At 46.7% G+C, this 13,929-nt stretch overlaps 2 protein-coding genes across 2 annotated transcripts in view; both read left to right on the top strand.

Moving 5' to 3' along the window:
• Window positions 1-2,069, top strand: part of GANC (glucosidase alpha, neutral C) — a gene marked incomplete at its 5' end in the record, with an annotated part of 28,167 nt that extends 26,098 nt beyond the window's left edge. Inside the window, 2 exons of the mRNA XM_084270584.1 lie at window positions 320-423; window positions 1,847-2,069. Coding sequence (XP_084126710.1) covers window positions 320-423; window positions 1,847-1,956 — 214 coding nt within the window. The 3' untranslated portion in view covers window positions 1,957-2,069. The remainder of the gene's footprint in view (window positions 1-319; window positions 424-1,846) is intronic.
• A 4,303-nt stretch (window positions 2,070-6,372) lies between these two features.
• Window positions 6,373-13,929, top strand: part of CAPN3 (calpain 3) — a 30,157-nt gene continuing 22,600 nt past the window's right edge. Inside the window, exons 1-2 of the mRNA XM_084270742.1 lie at window positions 6,373-6,935; window positions 13,815-13,884. Coding sequence (XP_084126868.1) covers window positions 6,642-6,935; window positions 13,815-13,884 — 364 coding nt within the window. The 5' untranslated portion in view covers window positions 6,373-6,641. The remainder of the gene's footprint in view (window positions 6,936-13,814; window positions 13,885-13,929) is intronic.

The following is a 13,929-nucleotide window of genomic DNA, read 5'->3' as shown; positions in this document are numbered from 1 at the left end:
AAACCTTTTCACTGCGAGGGTGACAGAGCCCTGGGACAGGCTGCCCAGAGCGGTTGGGGAGTCTCCTTCTCTGGAGACATTCAAACCCCCCTGGGTGCGTTCCTGTGGGATTTAGTCTGGGTGACCCTGCTCTGGCAGGGGGGCTGGACTAGATGATCTCTCAAGCTCCATTCGAACCCCTAACATTCTGTGATTCTGTGCAAGGAAACCAGTACAGGGAACTTCCAGGGTCAGACTGAAGTAGCACTTCCTCTGGGTGATGCTGAACTTTTGTTGATGGACAGAAACTAATGTATGTGAAATACTTCTCTCTTTCCAGCTGCGCAGACGGAAGCGGACAGTACCACACTGCATGTGTGGTTGAACGGGTGATAGTTCTGGGATTTGGACAGCAACCCACTTTGGTCACAGCCTGTGCCAAGGGTAATGAACTGACTTCTCATTTCTTTAAATCCTCTTGCCGTTTGCTAGAGGTGGCACAGTGACAGCCCTCGAAAGGAAGCATCACAGCACAGGCAGCAGCTTAACTTAGTTTTCTTTGCTACTATTTGGATATCAAGGACAAAGTTTAGTGAACGGAAACAGGAGCTACTCACCACTAATACTACATGTAGAACTGAAAAGCGCTTGCTTTGTAAGACAATAGATAATTCTGAACCACTTTTACTGATGTAACAGGTTCAGGTAACTTTGTCCTGCACAGAACATGACCAGAGAGAGCATTTCAAATGAAGGACCACTTGCTTGGATCTGTCTTTCAGACAAAGCCAGAATTACTTTCCTGCTCTCCTGCTCATTCAGAAGTGTCTGGAGTTTGTGACTCTGTGGGGAGCTCTAGAAATTGTGATCACTTATGCAGCCCCTACAGAAAGGGTTTGTCATTTCTGGTTGATTTCCAGGCACAGCACTTTAGGAATTGTGCAGATGTGGACTTTATGCCTCCAGCTATCAATCTAAAGGACTTTTAGGGTACTTGGAGGAAAACCTTTGCTGAAACAAGGATTTTTTTTTTTCTTGAATAGTTCCACAGTTTGGTGTACCATCATTTAAAGTGTCAGAAACAAAAAGAAATCATTTTTATAATTCTGCTGCATTCTTAGTGTATACTGGCCAAGCTTGACTACAGTTTCTTCTTTATCCAGTCCTTCCTGCAGTAAAGGCTGAAGTGAAAACTGGAGGGAGTCATATGGCCAAGAAGGCCAATAGCGTCCTGGCTTGTATCAAAAATAGTGTGGCCAGAAGGTCTGGGGAGGGGATTCTGCCCCTGTACTGGGCACTGGTGAGGCCACACCTCAAGTGCTGGGTCCAGTTCTGGGCTCCTCACCATCAGAAGGACATTGAGGTGCTCAAGGGAGTCCAGAGAAGGGCAACCAGGCTGGGGAAGGGGCTGGAGGGCAAATCCTCTGAGGAGCGGCTGAGGGAGCTGGGGGTGTTCAGCCTGGAGAAGAGGAGGCTGAGGGGAGACCTTATCACCACCTACAACTACCTGACAGGAGGGTGCAGAGAGGTGGGCGATGGTCTCTTCAGCCAGGGGACAGGAGATGGGACAAGGGGAAATGGCATGAAGCTGCCCCAGGGCAGGGTCAGATTAGATGTGAGGAGAAAGTTCTTCCCTGAAAGAGTTGTCAGAGCCTGGCACAGGCTGCCCAGGGAGGGGGTTGAGTCACCGACCCTGGGTGTGTTTAACAGACGGGTAGATGAGGTGCTCAGGGATATGGTTTAGCACAGGACAGGAACAGTTGGACTTGATCTTAAAGGTCTTTTCCAACCTTGTGATTCTGTGATTGTGTAGCTGTGTCTCAGAAGGGTTCTTCAATTGTATAGTAACCGCTCTCATCCTGTGCAGATGGGAAAGGAAGAGAAGTGGCTTTCACATATGATACGAAGACCTCTGCGCTGACGCTGGAAAACTTAGCCCTGAGTGTTGATGCTGACTGGGAGATTTGCATCAGCTGAAAGGAGACACAATTTCACCAGAGAATTCAGTGAGAGGTTGAGGGGAAATAACATGGAGGGACTTCAAATATTCACTTGAATCCAATCAAATCAAAGAACCTATTTCACACCCATACCCCCAAACTAACATTTCCTGCAATTTTTCTTTTCTTTTCTACATTTTTCTTTTAAAGCACTAATTTACACATGGATGGCTCTTCTGTTTGGCAAAAGGAATATAGCTAGGATTGTGAGAAAAAAAGAGTTAAGTACTGTCTCCTCCAGGCTAGCTTCAGACCAGCATTAAGTTCTGCCTTCACTTGCACCAAAACCCCATGAACTGATAGGACAAGAGCGTGGCTCGTTGGCGTGGGGCTTAGTGGCAGTATTTGGAAACCCCACTGTGGAGAGACTGAAGTACTTGAGCAAATCTGGACCAGTTTGACAAGTGGCAGTAGATACACTGGGGAAGAGGTTATCATCAGAGTTGTGCCTGCAAGTTTCCTTGTGAAAACAAAGCCAGGAGAAGCCACCTGGGGTGGTTACAGACACTGCCCTTTCCAGTCCTTCTGACAATGCAAAATGAGGCAGCCTGTACAGGAGAGCAAGCAACAGGCTAGCCAAACAGGTCAGTCACCGACGGGAAGGGTTGGGTAGGTTGTGCCTGTCGGTCAAAGACAGTAAGGTGGGAGCGCAAAAGTCTCTTCAGTAGTTGGCTTTGAAACTGCTGCTTGGATTTGAGAAAAGCAGGGGTCTAGGTAAGTGCAATACTTCTGTAGGGTAGCAGCTAGACTCACATGGAAGCACTTCCCATGGTTTTGCTCCCTTCTCACTGCAAGTACTGCTTGTTAGGAAATAATTTACATTTTTGCATGATTGAATGTCATTGCTTAAAGTCAGCCCATTGAAGCAACTCTGCTATAGAGAGCTTTGCGTCTCCACATCTTCCAACTCTTGCCAAGGTTTGGCTTCCTTTACATTTCTTGGTCAGGTTTTTATTATCTGGCTGAGATTTGAGATTGGTATTTATGAAGCACAACTTTAATGGGATTAATTCTGCATTTAGTGGCCACACTTCATGCTTATACCCTCGTTCTCTTCCAACTCACCCTGATGTTCCTTTGCCTCCTTTTCCCACCATCTCTGCAAACAGAACTGGTGTGTCCTAATGCTGTCTTCCCTTCCAATACTAGGAGCCATCCTGAGTCCCACATCCCCTACATCCTGCTGCTTCCCACAGCCCTGTCGATACCAGCCATCTCTTTATGCAGGCTACTGTTGCTCCCCTGCTCAAGTTGTTTGCCCTTTCCAGTTGCTACATTTGCCAGCTATACTTTCAAAACCAGTTCTGCTTTGAGTCAAACCTGAGCATGTCATCACTTGGGTTTTGTGCATATGAAAGGGCAAAATTTACTTCATTTCTTTCAGCAAGACAAGGAAGTATTTTCTAAAAACATCAGTAAATTAACTCTAAGGAAACAGAGAAGGATGACCAGCGTTTTTGCCAGCTCACCGTAGCATAACACTCCATTTGTACTGTGTTCATCACCCTGAGTAAACCCTCCCCGAGCTTGGTTGGTCATTCTCACCTGCTGCTGTTCATCCTCTGCAGGGCAGATTTCTGGGAACAGCAAGTGAGAGAGCAAACTGACTACTCTGCTCTTGACTACCAGGTGCTGTTTGCTCCCCACCAAACCCTTAGGTTCCTTCTTTTGATTCTGCAGAGCTGTTTGTCAGCCCCTTCTAGCAGACAGTGTGATCCTTTGGTACAGGACCTGGCAGCCTAAATACCACTGTGCTTAATGTGGATGAGTTAATCCCAGTAGAACAGTAGCAGTAGATGTTTTATGTCTGTGAGAAGAAAGACAGAGCCTATTTTTGAAACAGAGCCTATTTTTCTATGAGCTTCTAAGCTTTCACTGATGACTGCTTCTTATGTTTAAGCATAGCAGTGCTTCTGACAGGATATACTTATTGTCTAGAGCATTTTAATGAACTGTTTTAATTGGTATTTCTGATGTTAGAAAGTAAGCAAAATAAAGGAACAGTGAAACAAGTTGTACATTTTATTCCTTCCAGCCTGCTTTGTACTGTTGAGAATTGCTACCAAGTTTTATTCCAAGGGTATCTGCTTAAGATGAGAGGCTAGCTTTTATCCTAACCCTCAGCATATCTGCACTACAGTAGGTCCTCCAGGGTCAAGTTTCTGGTAGTAGGAAGTACGTAACTTCAATGCATTGCCACAGGAATTAGGCACTGAAAACCTTAGCAGTTGTGTCTTTCGAGCTGTGAGAAAGCGATTGTAACTTGCAGTGATACGTGGAGCAGCTCACACGCTTTCCCACGTATTTATACCCTAAAAGAATAAATTTATCCTAGATCTTCACAGAAAAGTAATTTAACTCAATTAGTGAAAGCAACTGGAGATAAAACTTTCTAAAAATTAAGTAGATTACCATCCCTGTAGCTGAGTTGTGCTATGTCTGAACAGGTCTGCTAGTGGGGTATTTCTGCTTGCAAGAAAGTCCATCCCAAAAGGCGGCCTAATTCATAATGGACAAAGGGCTTGCTTTGCTGCTTACAGCATACAGCACATCCATTCTCTAGGGTAGATAGTGGGTTTTTAAAGACTGTTCTCCTTTTACTAGCAGCTACCTACAAAGACGACCTACAAAAAACATCTGCCCAGGAAAAAATACCAAAAGGAGAAGCTGGTTTTTGCATAATCACAAAGTATTCCTGAACATCCGTAAAGAGCAACCTTGGGTGAGCAGCGAGACACGCGTGTCCACTTGACAGTCCCTGTGCAGGTGCTAGCTGGACTGGCAGCTGTAGCAGCAGGTTGTACCCTGACACTTGGTGGCCATCCCAAGAATAAAAAATACCAAACCCAAAGCAAAATGCTACTTAGCCTCCTCAGCAGCCCACAAGGATTTTGTCAGATAGCACACCTGTGCTACTGACATTTTTACTGAAGCAGAGCTTTGTCTAGGAGACATAATAGATTAATTTGTGCATTGGGCCAGGAAGGAGGAGGATGTGAAAGCACTAAAATGGGCATTTTTGCTGAAGCTGTGCAGTGAGAGGTCTTTGGCATTGCATTTGAAGTATCCTAGAAAGCACCACACACATGGCTCTGCCAAGCTGCTCTGCAAAGTCATGTCAAAAATGAGACTTGCAGTCCTCACATCTAAATGTCAGAAGCCATCTATTCTGCACAGGGACAACCCACCCTGAAGCGACTGCATTCCTACTGCCACTCTCAGTCCTTTCCAGTTCCCTCGTTGGTGCATTCGTAATGAAAAGGGTTTAAGCCACCATTAGAAGACCGAGGATTAATATTCCTCGAGCTTCATCAAGCTTGCCAACTCTGTTTCCTTCTAGAAAAGTTCCCGTGCTGGAGGGGTGGTTTTAGCAACCTGTAGAGGTTGTTCCCTGTACTGTTTGATGTGCAGTGTGTAAAACCCAGCAAAGCACTGAGAAGGCAACAAGAATCAGCACGTTGGGAGGCACCGCAGCGTGAGTGCAGAAGGTCAGCGGTGTGTACGTGAGCCGGAGGCCAGAGACCGGTGTCATCAGGCAAAAAATAACACTGGTGTCAGTGTGTGATTTAAGACTTCCCAGTCAAAGAAAAAAAAAATCAAGGTGTTAAGGGGCTTTTCTTGACAGGTAAACAACGTCACCTTTTGAAGAACCGGGTTATAGAGAGGAGCAGTGTGTGTATCAATTCCCTGTCATGGGATTCCCTGTGAATTTGTCTCTTATCCCACTGTTGTCTGATAAAAGAAATGTATAAAGTCAGATGTCTCAGCTATGAGATCAGTGTATCCTTCTCTGCAGAATGGCCCAGTTTCCACACTGGGGGCCTTATAAACTTCTGCTCCCCTGTATGAAAAGGTGCCTTCTACACAAAAGGTGGCTATCATCAGAAAGATCCCAGAACTGGGGAGCTAATCAATAAAGGAGCCAAACCCTGCTGGCAGGTATTGACCTGACCTCAGTAGCATTGAATAATCACCACAATCAGGAGCACGTCTTCAGATAGTCCTCTTTAGCAGTAAAAATCTCTATGTGTCTTTTCTGCAGCAAAGGGTAGGAGCAAGCTGAGCCCAAAAGTTCCCCCAGGAGCGTCAGGATCAGTTTACTGGCTGGCAGTACATTCCTAAGTACATTCCCAAACCAGTGGGAGTTTGGCTTCCAGTGTCACTGCTCTCTCCTTAAGGAAAAGAGGAGCTGCTTGCACCAGGAGCCAGCCTGCACACGGAGCCTGTCCCAAGAACACGCCTGGCCTCGGCACGAGCTGTGCAGAAGACTGACACCACCACACTAACCCCCTGCCTCTCACTTTCCCCTCTCTCTCACTCTGCCTGGTGTTATTTTTAGCTTCCACGGGTTAAAGCGTGTCCCTTCTGGGCAGTTACACGCACAGGGAAGGCACCCATGAGTGCTGTAGATACTACAGCAGCCAGCAGATCAACTTGTTCCTCATCAAGGAATAAATTCTGATTTCTTATGACAAGATACCGCCCTTTGGGAGGATGCACGACATGCTCAACCCCATGGGATTCTGTTGCTTGCAAGTTTGAGTAGGAGACTTTCAACAGATAGAAAGAGCCGTTTGCACAGCAGCTTCCTCTTTTCTCCAATTTCCTTCCAGTTTGCAAGATCAGGCTCTTCTTTCGGCACTTGCCCTGAGCCCGGTTCCCATGCCATCTGCCATCAATGCAGCGGTGGCTCAGCAGACAGCCGCTGGGTCAGGTCCCAGCGCTACCCTCAGCACTACGACTGAAGGTGCGGGCGGGGGCACAGGGGGGATTTATTCTGCCATTATAAGTCGCAACCAGCCCATTATCAGAGTAAAGGAGAAGACCTACGAAGAGCTTCACAAGAAGTGCCTGGAGAAGAACATTCTCTATGAAGATCCTGATTTTCCGCCAAATGAGTCCTCCCTCTTCTATAGCCAGAAAATCCCCATCAAGTTCGAATGGAAAAGACCCCGTGTAAGTAACGTGCTTGCTGGGTGCCTGTAACTTTCTGTAAGGTGAAGCAGTCATCCTGAGCTCACATTTCTGCATGAAACATGTATCAGAGGAGGCTGGGGGTGGGGGGACAAGCTGGGTGTAGACCTTCCTTACCTGGAAAATACTTAACCAGGGCCGTGGAAGCTCAGGGAGGGTATATACAATGACTAAAATACAACAAACCAAAATGAAATGAAGCAAATAGATGGAATGAGATACGTAGAAAAAGAAATGAGGAACTTAATTTTCTTCATGCATGATTTGCCAGGAATTTTCATGTCTGAAACTGCCAAAGAAAAATTCTCCTCCTTCTGCAACAAGTTCCTGGGTTTTATGAGGCTTAACCTTTAACCACTATCTTATTTCACTTACAACTTTAGTATTCTCCTGATTTCCTAATCCATGAAAGTAAAGGGACAGGTTATATCCTGAAAGATGCTTTTATGCAATTGCTTGTTCCCAACATTGCTCAGTCAACTGGCAAAGGTCGTTTAGCGTATTACCTACCCCATGAACATGGGTGCTGTAATGACTATGAGGACCCACTCCTGCCTCCAATCCTGTTCAGTTTTCCAGTCCTGTAAAGCATTCCCCAGCCAGCCTTCCTTTTCTTTCCCACCCCAAGTCTCTCTCACAGGCAGAGGGCTAATTTCTCGATTCCCAGTTGATTCTTTGTCCTACCTGTCCTGGTTCTGGCAGGAGGAGGTACCCTCTTTCCCTGTCATTTCTGCTTCTCTCCAGCGAGGCAGCTCCCTCAGCCCTGCATTCCCCGTCCAGCAGCGAGGACATGGTTCTGAGGAGCTTCCCCAGCTCCCTCTCTGGAAGGTTTTGGCCACCTCTTCTAGATCTGCCATACTGCCCCAATACCCAAATCTGAGCTGCAAGGGCAGTTAGCCACAGTAGATACAACTAACCACAGGAATGCCATCCAAGAGCAAAAGACCAGGAGCTCTTGCAGGTGGCTGTCACAGGCGCAGAGGAAGGCCGTGTGCCGCTGTCACAGACACGTGAGCAGCCCAGGGGGAGCAACTTGACTTCCCCATCTGCCGTGTCCTGTGTGTACGTACTCTGTCATTCTTTCATCATCACCACGGCTGCATCAGCCCCTGGAAATGTGTGTGAGTTAAAAGCAGCCATGAGTCAATCACCTTAAAGAGATGGGATTTCCCCTATATCTACTGGGAGAAACGCGATATAACGGTGCAGCAGAGCGGTGCCACCCCCCTGGGGCAGACAAACTGCATCATGACTCTAAGAAAGCATCAAAACACTACAAACAAGTACGATGCAACCTCAGACTCACTGTATCTGGGCATGCACAGATCAAGCCTTTGGTTTTGGGACAGGTCACACTTCAGGGTCCCTATCCAAAGAGATTTCTTTAATCCACTCACTAACAAATACATGGGGAAGCTCAATACTTATTATTCATGGAGCAACAAAAGGCTAGGGATAGTGTGAGACTCAAAATACAACCTAAACCTCAAAACCCAAGCCGTTGGTGTTCTTTTGACCCAAGTGTTCAGTTACCTGGTGCACCCTTGGTGCCCGCTGCAGGTAGAGCAGAGGCAGGAGATCCAGGGAGCTGCAGCCTGCCCCTGCCAAGTCCTGGCATTCGGTGGGATCACAGATCAGCTGGTCATGACTCCGACAGAGACTGATCCCTTGAGAGAGGGGACACTGCAGGCCTGGTCTATAGAGATGCCTGTGCCAATGTGTTTGTTTTAAAAGAAGCCCTGTAACTCAGGCCACTGCTGTTTCCAGCAGATCCCCAAAGAGGAGACACGCACAAAGATAAGGCTTTCTCCTTTTACAGGGTGTCCCCTACCTTGTCACCCATACCACAACTACCAAGTGAGATGTCTCTTGGGTGCTGAGGCAAAAAAAGACCTGTATTTATTGGTGCTGACCTCAGGCTGACCCAGGAGTTTGTGGGTTATTTAGCTCTGATAGGATGACTTGTCTGATAACGTTATATACACAAACAACTAAAATAGACACATGAGGAGAACATCATAAAGTCAAATGAATGTAAAGTAGTAATATGATGCTAGAGAGTATTCTGCCAGGAGATTAAAGCAATCGTGGAAGCCCCAAACATAGATTCAACTGCACAGGCCATGTCTGAAGGAGTCTGCAAAGATATGGACAATTCCTGCTCTTCTGAAATTACAATGGCTTTTTTTCAGGGAAAAAAAAAAAAATGGCCAGTAGCTTATAAACTGTAGTCTTACAAAGTAATAATTTTTAATTGCTTTGAAATTCAGATCAAACTTGAATCAGACTTGATAATGCATTCTAAAAGAAAACAAAATACCAGGTAGTTCAGGAGTCCCGAGAGAACCATCTTAACACTGGCTTCACTCTAGATCCTTTCCCTGATTTCTATAGCAGGTTGTATGTGTCACATACCCCCCAAAATAGAAATGAACAGGAATCAATGTGCTCTAAAGCCTCATTTGAAACAGAGGGCTGGGAAACAGGCAGCCTGTTCCTGGCTGCCACCGGCTTTCCAAGTCACCTTAGTCCTGACACCAGCTTTGTACCCCAGCTCCTCATCAGCATGTGAGATCTATGGGTGAGAATATGATATACTAAAAAGGTGACCCCTGCCCCTGAATGTGCATTATTTATGATGCCATGAATCCACATGGGATTGTTGAGTGGGAGTTTTTCCAGAAGCTGCAAGTATTATTTGAAGAATGACAAGGTTAATGAGAAGGGCACACGTTGCCAGGTCCCAGCGCACTAACCAAGCTCTGGTAACTCAACCTTTTCCTCCAGGCTTCTGCAACTCATTAGGTGGTGAGAGGTGTCCAGCATCCTGCCTCATAGCTACTCCTTGTTCTCATGCGTCTGGCCCTACGGGCTCTTCTGCCTGCAGTCAGTGCTACCCAGAGGTCAGGTCCTCCTCTGCCACCTCCCCAAATGATTGGCCTCCGCTGCTGGGAGGGCAGTGAGGGCACAAGGACTGGTCTTGTGCCTTACCGTCAGAATGCCAGCTGCCACGCAGGGCAGCTGTGAGCCTTGGCGCGGGGACAGCGACAAGGCCCCTGTAATTCTACCCAGCTAATGCCACAGTGCGAACGCGCAGAGCGGGACTCCTAATGGTCAACTCGGGCAACAGCCAAGTGACAGCCCTGAAAGCTTCCCTGGGTAAAGACTGCAGGATCCATCCAGTGCTTCTGTTCAGAGCATGTGTGAGCCTGGGTTAGGTATGTGGAGGGAAAATAAATCCCTCTCAGTTAATGCATAAGATTAAATCATTCACTCGCCCATGGAAGGTAAGAGAAGCCCAAAGAGCCGCTCTCACCTGCACCAGGTTATATCCAGCTCAGTGATGGGCTGTGCTCAGCTTTCTTAACAGCCTCAGCCTCCCACACCTACGTTGTGTGCAGAAGCTTCTCTCAGCTGAGAGCAGGGACCAGGTCACCAATCCTTAAGAGTTGAGAAATACATATTATCACATAATGCAGAGCATGAAGAGGTCTTGCTGCAGTCCCGTTTGGCTCTAAGTGGCACTGGGGCATTACCAGGAAGGCTCTGCTGGGACACTGTGCTTTCAAATGCACCGTTGTCATTCTTGCTCACAGCCAGGAGGTCACAGCATTAACCACCACATCCGATGACTTCCCTATGGTGATCCTCTCTGTAGCTATGAAAAGCACCAGGAAGCGGTCTCTTTTCATAACAAATGCAAATAAAATCCAGTCAGCAGACAAGTGGATTTTGCTTAGAATAAAAACGATTCAAATCAGGTCTTCTGCTAGACAGGCACAAAGCTGTCTGAATTTACCAGTCACAAACGGGGTGCCTCTGCAGGCAGCATTTAGTGTCACCAAGGCAGGGTGTTCCAATGAGGGCAAGCCAACCCTAACATCAGCTTGGTGCCTGGCAGTGTCCAGCTCTACCTCGAGGTCTGCAGCACAGCCAGTTCACCTCATGGTATAGACCACAAGAGGCCAAGGGCGAAGCCTGAGGCTACCAATTGTCTCAGGCAGGCCCAAGAAGGTGGTTCCTCTACCTGATAGGATCTGTTTACTTAGAAGGCCACAGTTTACTAACAACAGGCTTTAAAGGCATGAATGCCTTTCACCGCACCAGCGTAAGATGACTGGAGGATTTTTCCTGATATGGAAGAAGAGCTAATGAAAAGGTAACAAAGGTCAAATGCCACTTTTAGTTGCATGCTGCCTTTGCATTGTCCAGCTATCTATTGTCTTCAACTATCTCCTTAGTACCCTCTGCCCAGAAAGCAGCACACACTACTAATGGGTTTCTCCTCAGAATCCATCTCCCTTGCTGTGATTTTAATGCTGTAATGAAATTGCAGCCTGAACTGAATCAACCCCATGAACACAAAGGTCCTTTGGACAGCATCAAGGCAGTCTGAGGCACCCAGACCAGGGGAAACTCTTTCTAGCTGAACCATTGCATCACTGAACTGCAGCCCACTGGACTCTTCTGTGATAACTTGACCTACAAGATCAAGAGCAATCCCTTGCTCAGCCAGGAAGACTGGAAGGACAGACTTGCCACACTTGAACACCAGGCTATCTTGCTCTGCTGACCGAGTACTTCTCATAAGCTTTGGAAGACCTTGAACCCTTTCCCTGTAGCTTCAGCTCTACTCAGCACAAGTAGCAGAGCTGGAGATGAATTACTGGAGCCATACAATCCTAAAAGCACATCCATAGTGTACTAAATACAGCTGGCCACCATCAAAAAATGCAGAAGAGCATTTCTGTCATAGTTAAATCAGCCTGTATGACAACTGTATTGTTCCATCCTTTGCATTCCTTTAGCAACCATCCTCTGATGAAAACAAGCCCAAGATGCAATCAATTGCACCCCAGAAAATTCCCCACTGTACATTTAATTTTCAGGAATACTTTGGCACCACCCGACTACCTTCATCTAAGACACAGCATGTTGGATTTCAGAGCTTGTTACTTCAACAAGAGCAGGACCAAGCTAAAACACAAGAGGCTGAAAGAAAACCTGAAAACCTGGCATGTCACAGCTCATTTTCAGGAGTCCACCACAGCAATGTGAGGAAGAATATTTTCCACAAAGCAAGTGGGTGGAATAAAGCATGAAGGCATCTCAAACAGCTGCCTTGACAGAGCTGGACCCCCAGAACAGCTGACCGAGGCCCAAAATAACAGGACAGTCCCTCCATGCCTTCCCTTGAGGAGGGCATGGGGACGGCTGGGGGGAGCCGGAAGCAGCCTCTCTCTCTGGCTATATGACTAATCCAAATATTTACATCAAAGCAACTCTGCTGATTACAGTGAAGGGGGAAAAAAGTGGGCTCAAGCCAAGTGAAACCACTAGACCTGAAATATGAGTCTGGGAAAATCCAGGGCTACCCTGATGACAGAGGAAAATAGCTCTGGACTGCAGAGGTAACGTCAGCTGCCTGTATTGCCGCACAAGCGACCATCAGTTGTTTCTTCTTTCTTCTTCCCACTCCAGTCCTGCCATCTTGCAGCAGATTGGATTCTTGGACTATACTTTGCCTTCTTCCCCATCTGCAGCTGCTCAGGGAAGTTGTCCTCAGGTTACAGTATCTTTCTTTCCTTACCCACACAAGAGAGAGGTCTAAAAGTTGTCTTTTTCTTCCCCATACCAAGTATTTGAGCATGAGAGATGGAATAAAACAGGGACTTTTTTCTCTGTAGGACAGACTATAGCTCCCTCTTCGATTTTCCATCCTGGTTCTGTTGAGGTAACTTAATTTCATTAAAATAAACTGGATTTCTTTTGTTCGTACTTAAATCAGACATCGACATCATGACAGAGCCCTGGAACAGGCTGCCAGGGGGGTTGTGGAGTCTCCTTCTCTGGAGAGATTCCAGACCCATCTCGACACCTTCCCTGTGTGACCTGTCCTAGGGAGCTGCTTTGGCAGTGGGGTTGGACCCGATGATCTCTGGACGTGCCTTCCAACCCCTGTGATTCTGTGATCATGTTGTTTTCTGATACTGTCTACACGTGATCTCCCTGTCCTATAGCACATGACTCTCCTCTCACTAGAATCTCTTACAACAATTTGGTGGTGTCCCTACCTGCTTGCTATCTCTAGCTCCTCAAGAATTCTTTTTTCCTCTCTTTTAGCTAATAAGAAACCTAAGAGACATGGCTTTCATATGCCCCATGGTTCTTTTCCCTATATAGAAACCCTGCAGTAGTCCCAACTCATTTGCTGGTAGTTCTCCATTGTCCTTCCCTCCCTACAGCAGTTCCTTAATGATTTAATGCCTGTAGAGCATCTCGTGCCCATTCTGTACTGGTATAAATACTGACAAACCCAGTACATTGTCCTTAGAGCAGGACAAAAGAAGAGCTGCTGTCTTGAGAGACAGACAGCATCACATTGCTGAATGCAGCAATTAAATACTGCAGCCCAGGGGAAAAGAACAAGATCTCTTAACCAGCAATTGATCATTCCTGAGAATTAAACATCTGATCCGGGGCAAATTTTGAGGAGGAGCATTACTGGGGTCATTCCTGATGCACCCAGCATAGGAGCTACTGCAAGTTGGACACCTCAAACCTGCAGTCAGATAAGATGTTAGGAGAAAGTTCTTCCCTGAAAGAGTTGTCAGGGCCTGGCACAGGCTGCCCAGGGAGCAGGTTGTGTCACCTTCTTTAGATGTCTTTAAAAAAAGGGGTAGATGAGGTGCTCAGGGATATGGTTTAGCTTAGGATGGGACTGGTTGGACTTGATGATCTTAAAGGTCTTTTCCAACCTTGTGATTCTGTGAAAACACTGTCGTAAAGCAGCCTTTATTTCTCTGTCAAACAGGCATCACAACACTCACTTCTGCTCATCTCCCTCTTTATGTTTTGAAGGAAATCTGTGAGAACCCACGGTTTATTATCGGTGGAGCCAACAGAACGGATATCTGCCAAGGAGAATTAGGTATGAAACTCTTCCTTCAACCCCCTGCTTTTTAAACCCTGCATC

The sequence above is a fragment of the Gallinula chloropus genome, assembly GCF_964237585.1.
Source record: "Gallinula chloropus genome assembly, chromosome: 14".
Taxonomy (NCBI): domain Eukaryota; kingdom Metazoa; phylum Chordata; class Aves; order Gruiformes; family Rallidae; genus Gallinula; species Gallinula chloropus.
Note: the sequence above shows the minus strand (reverse complement) of the source record. Positions and strands in the feature narration are given on the sequence as shown.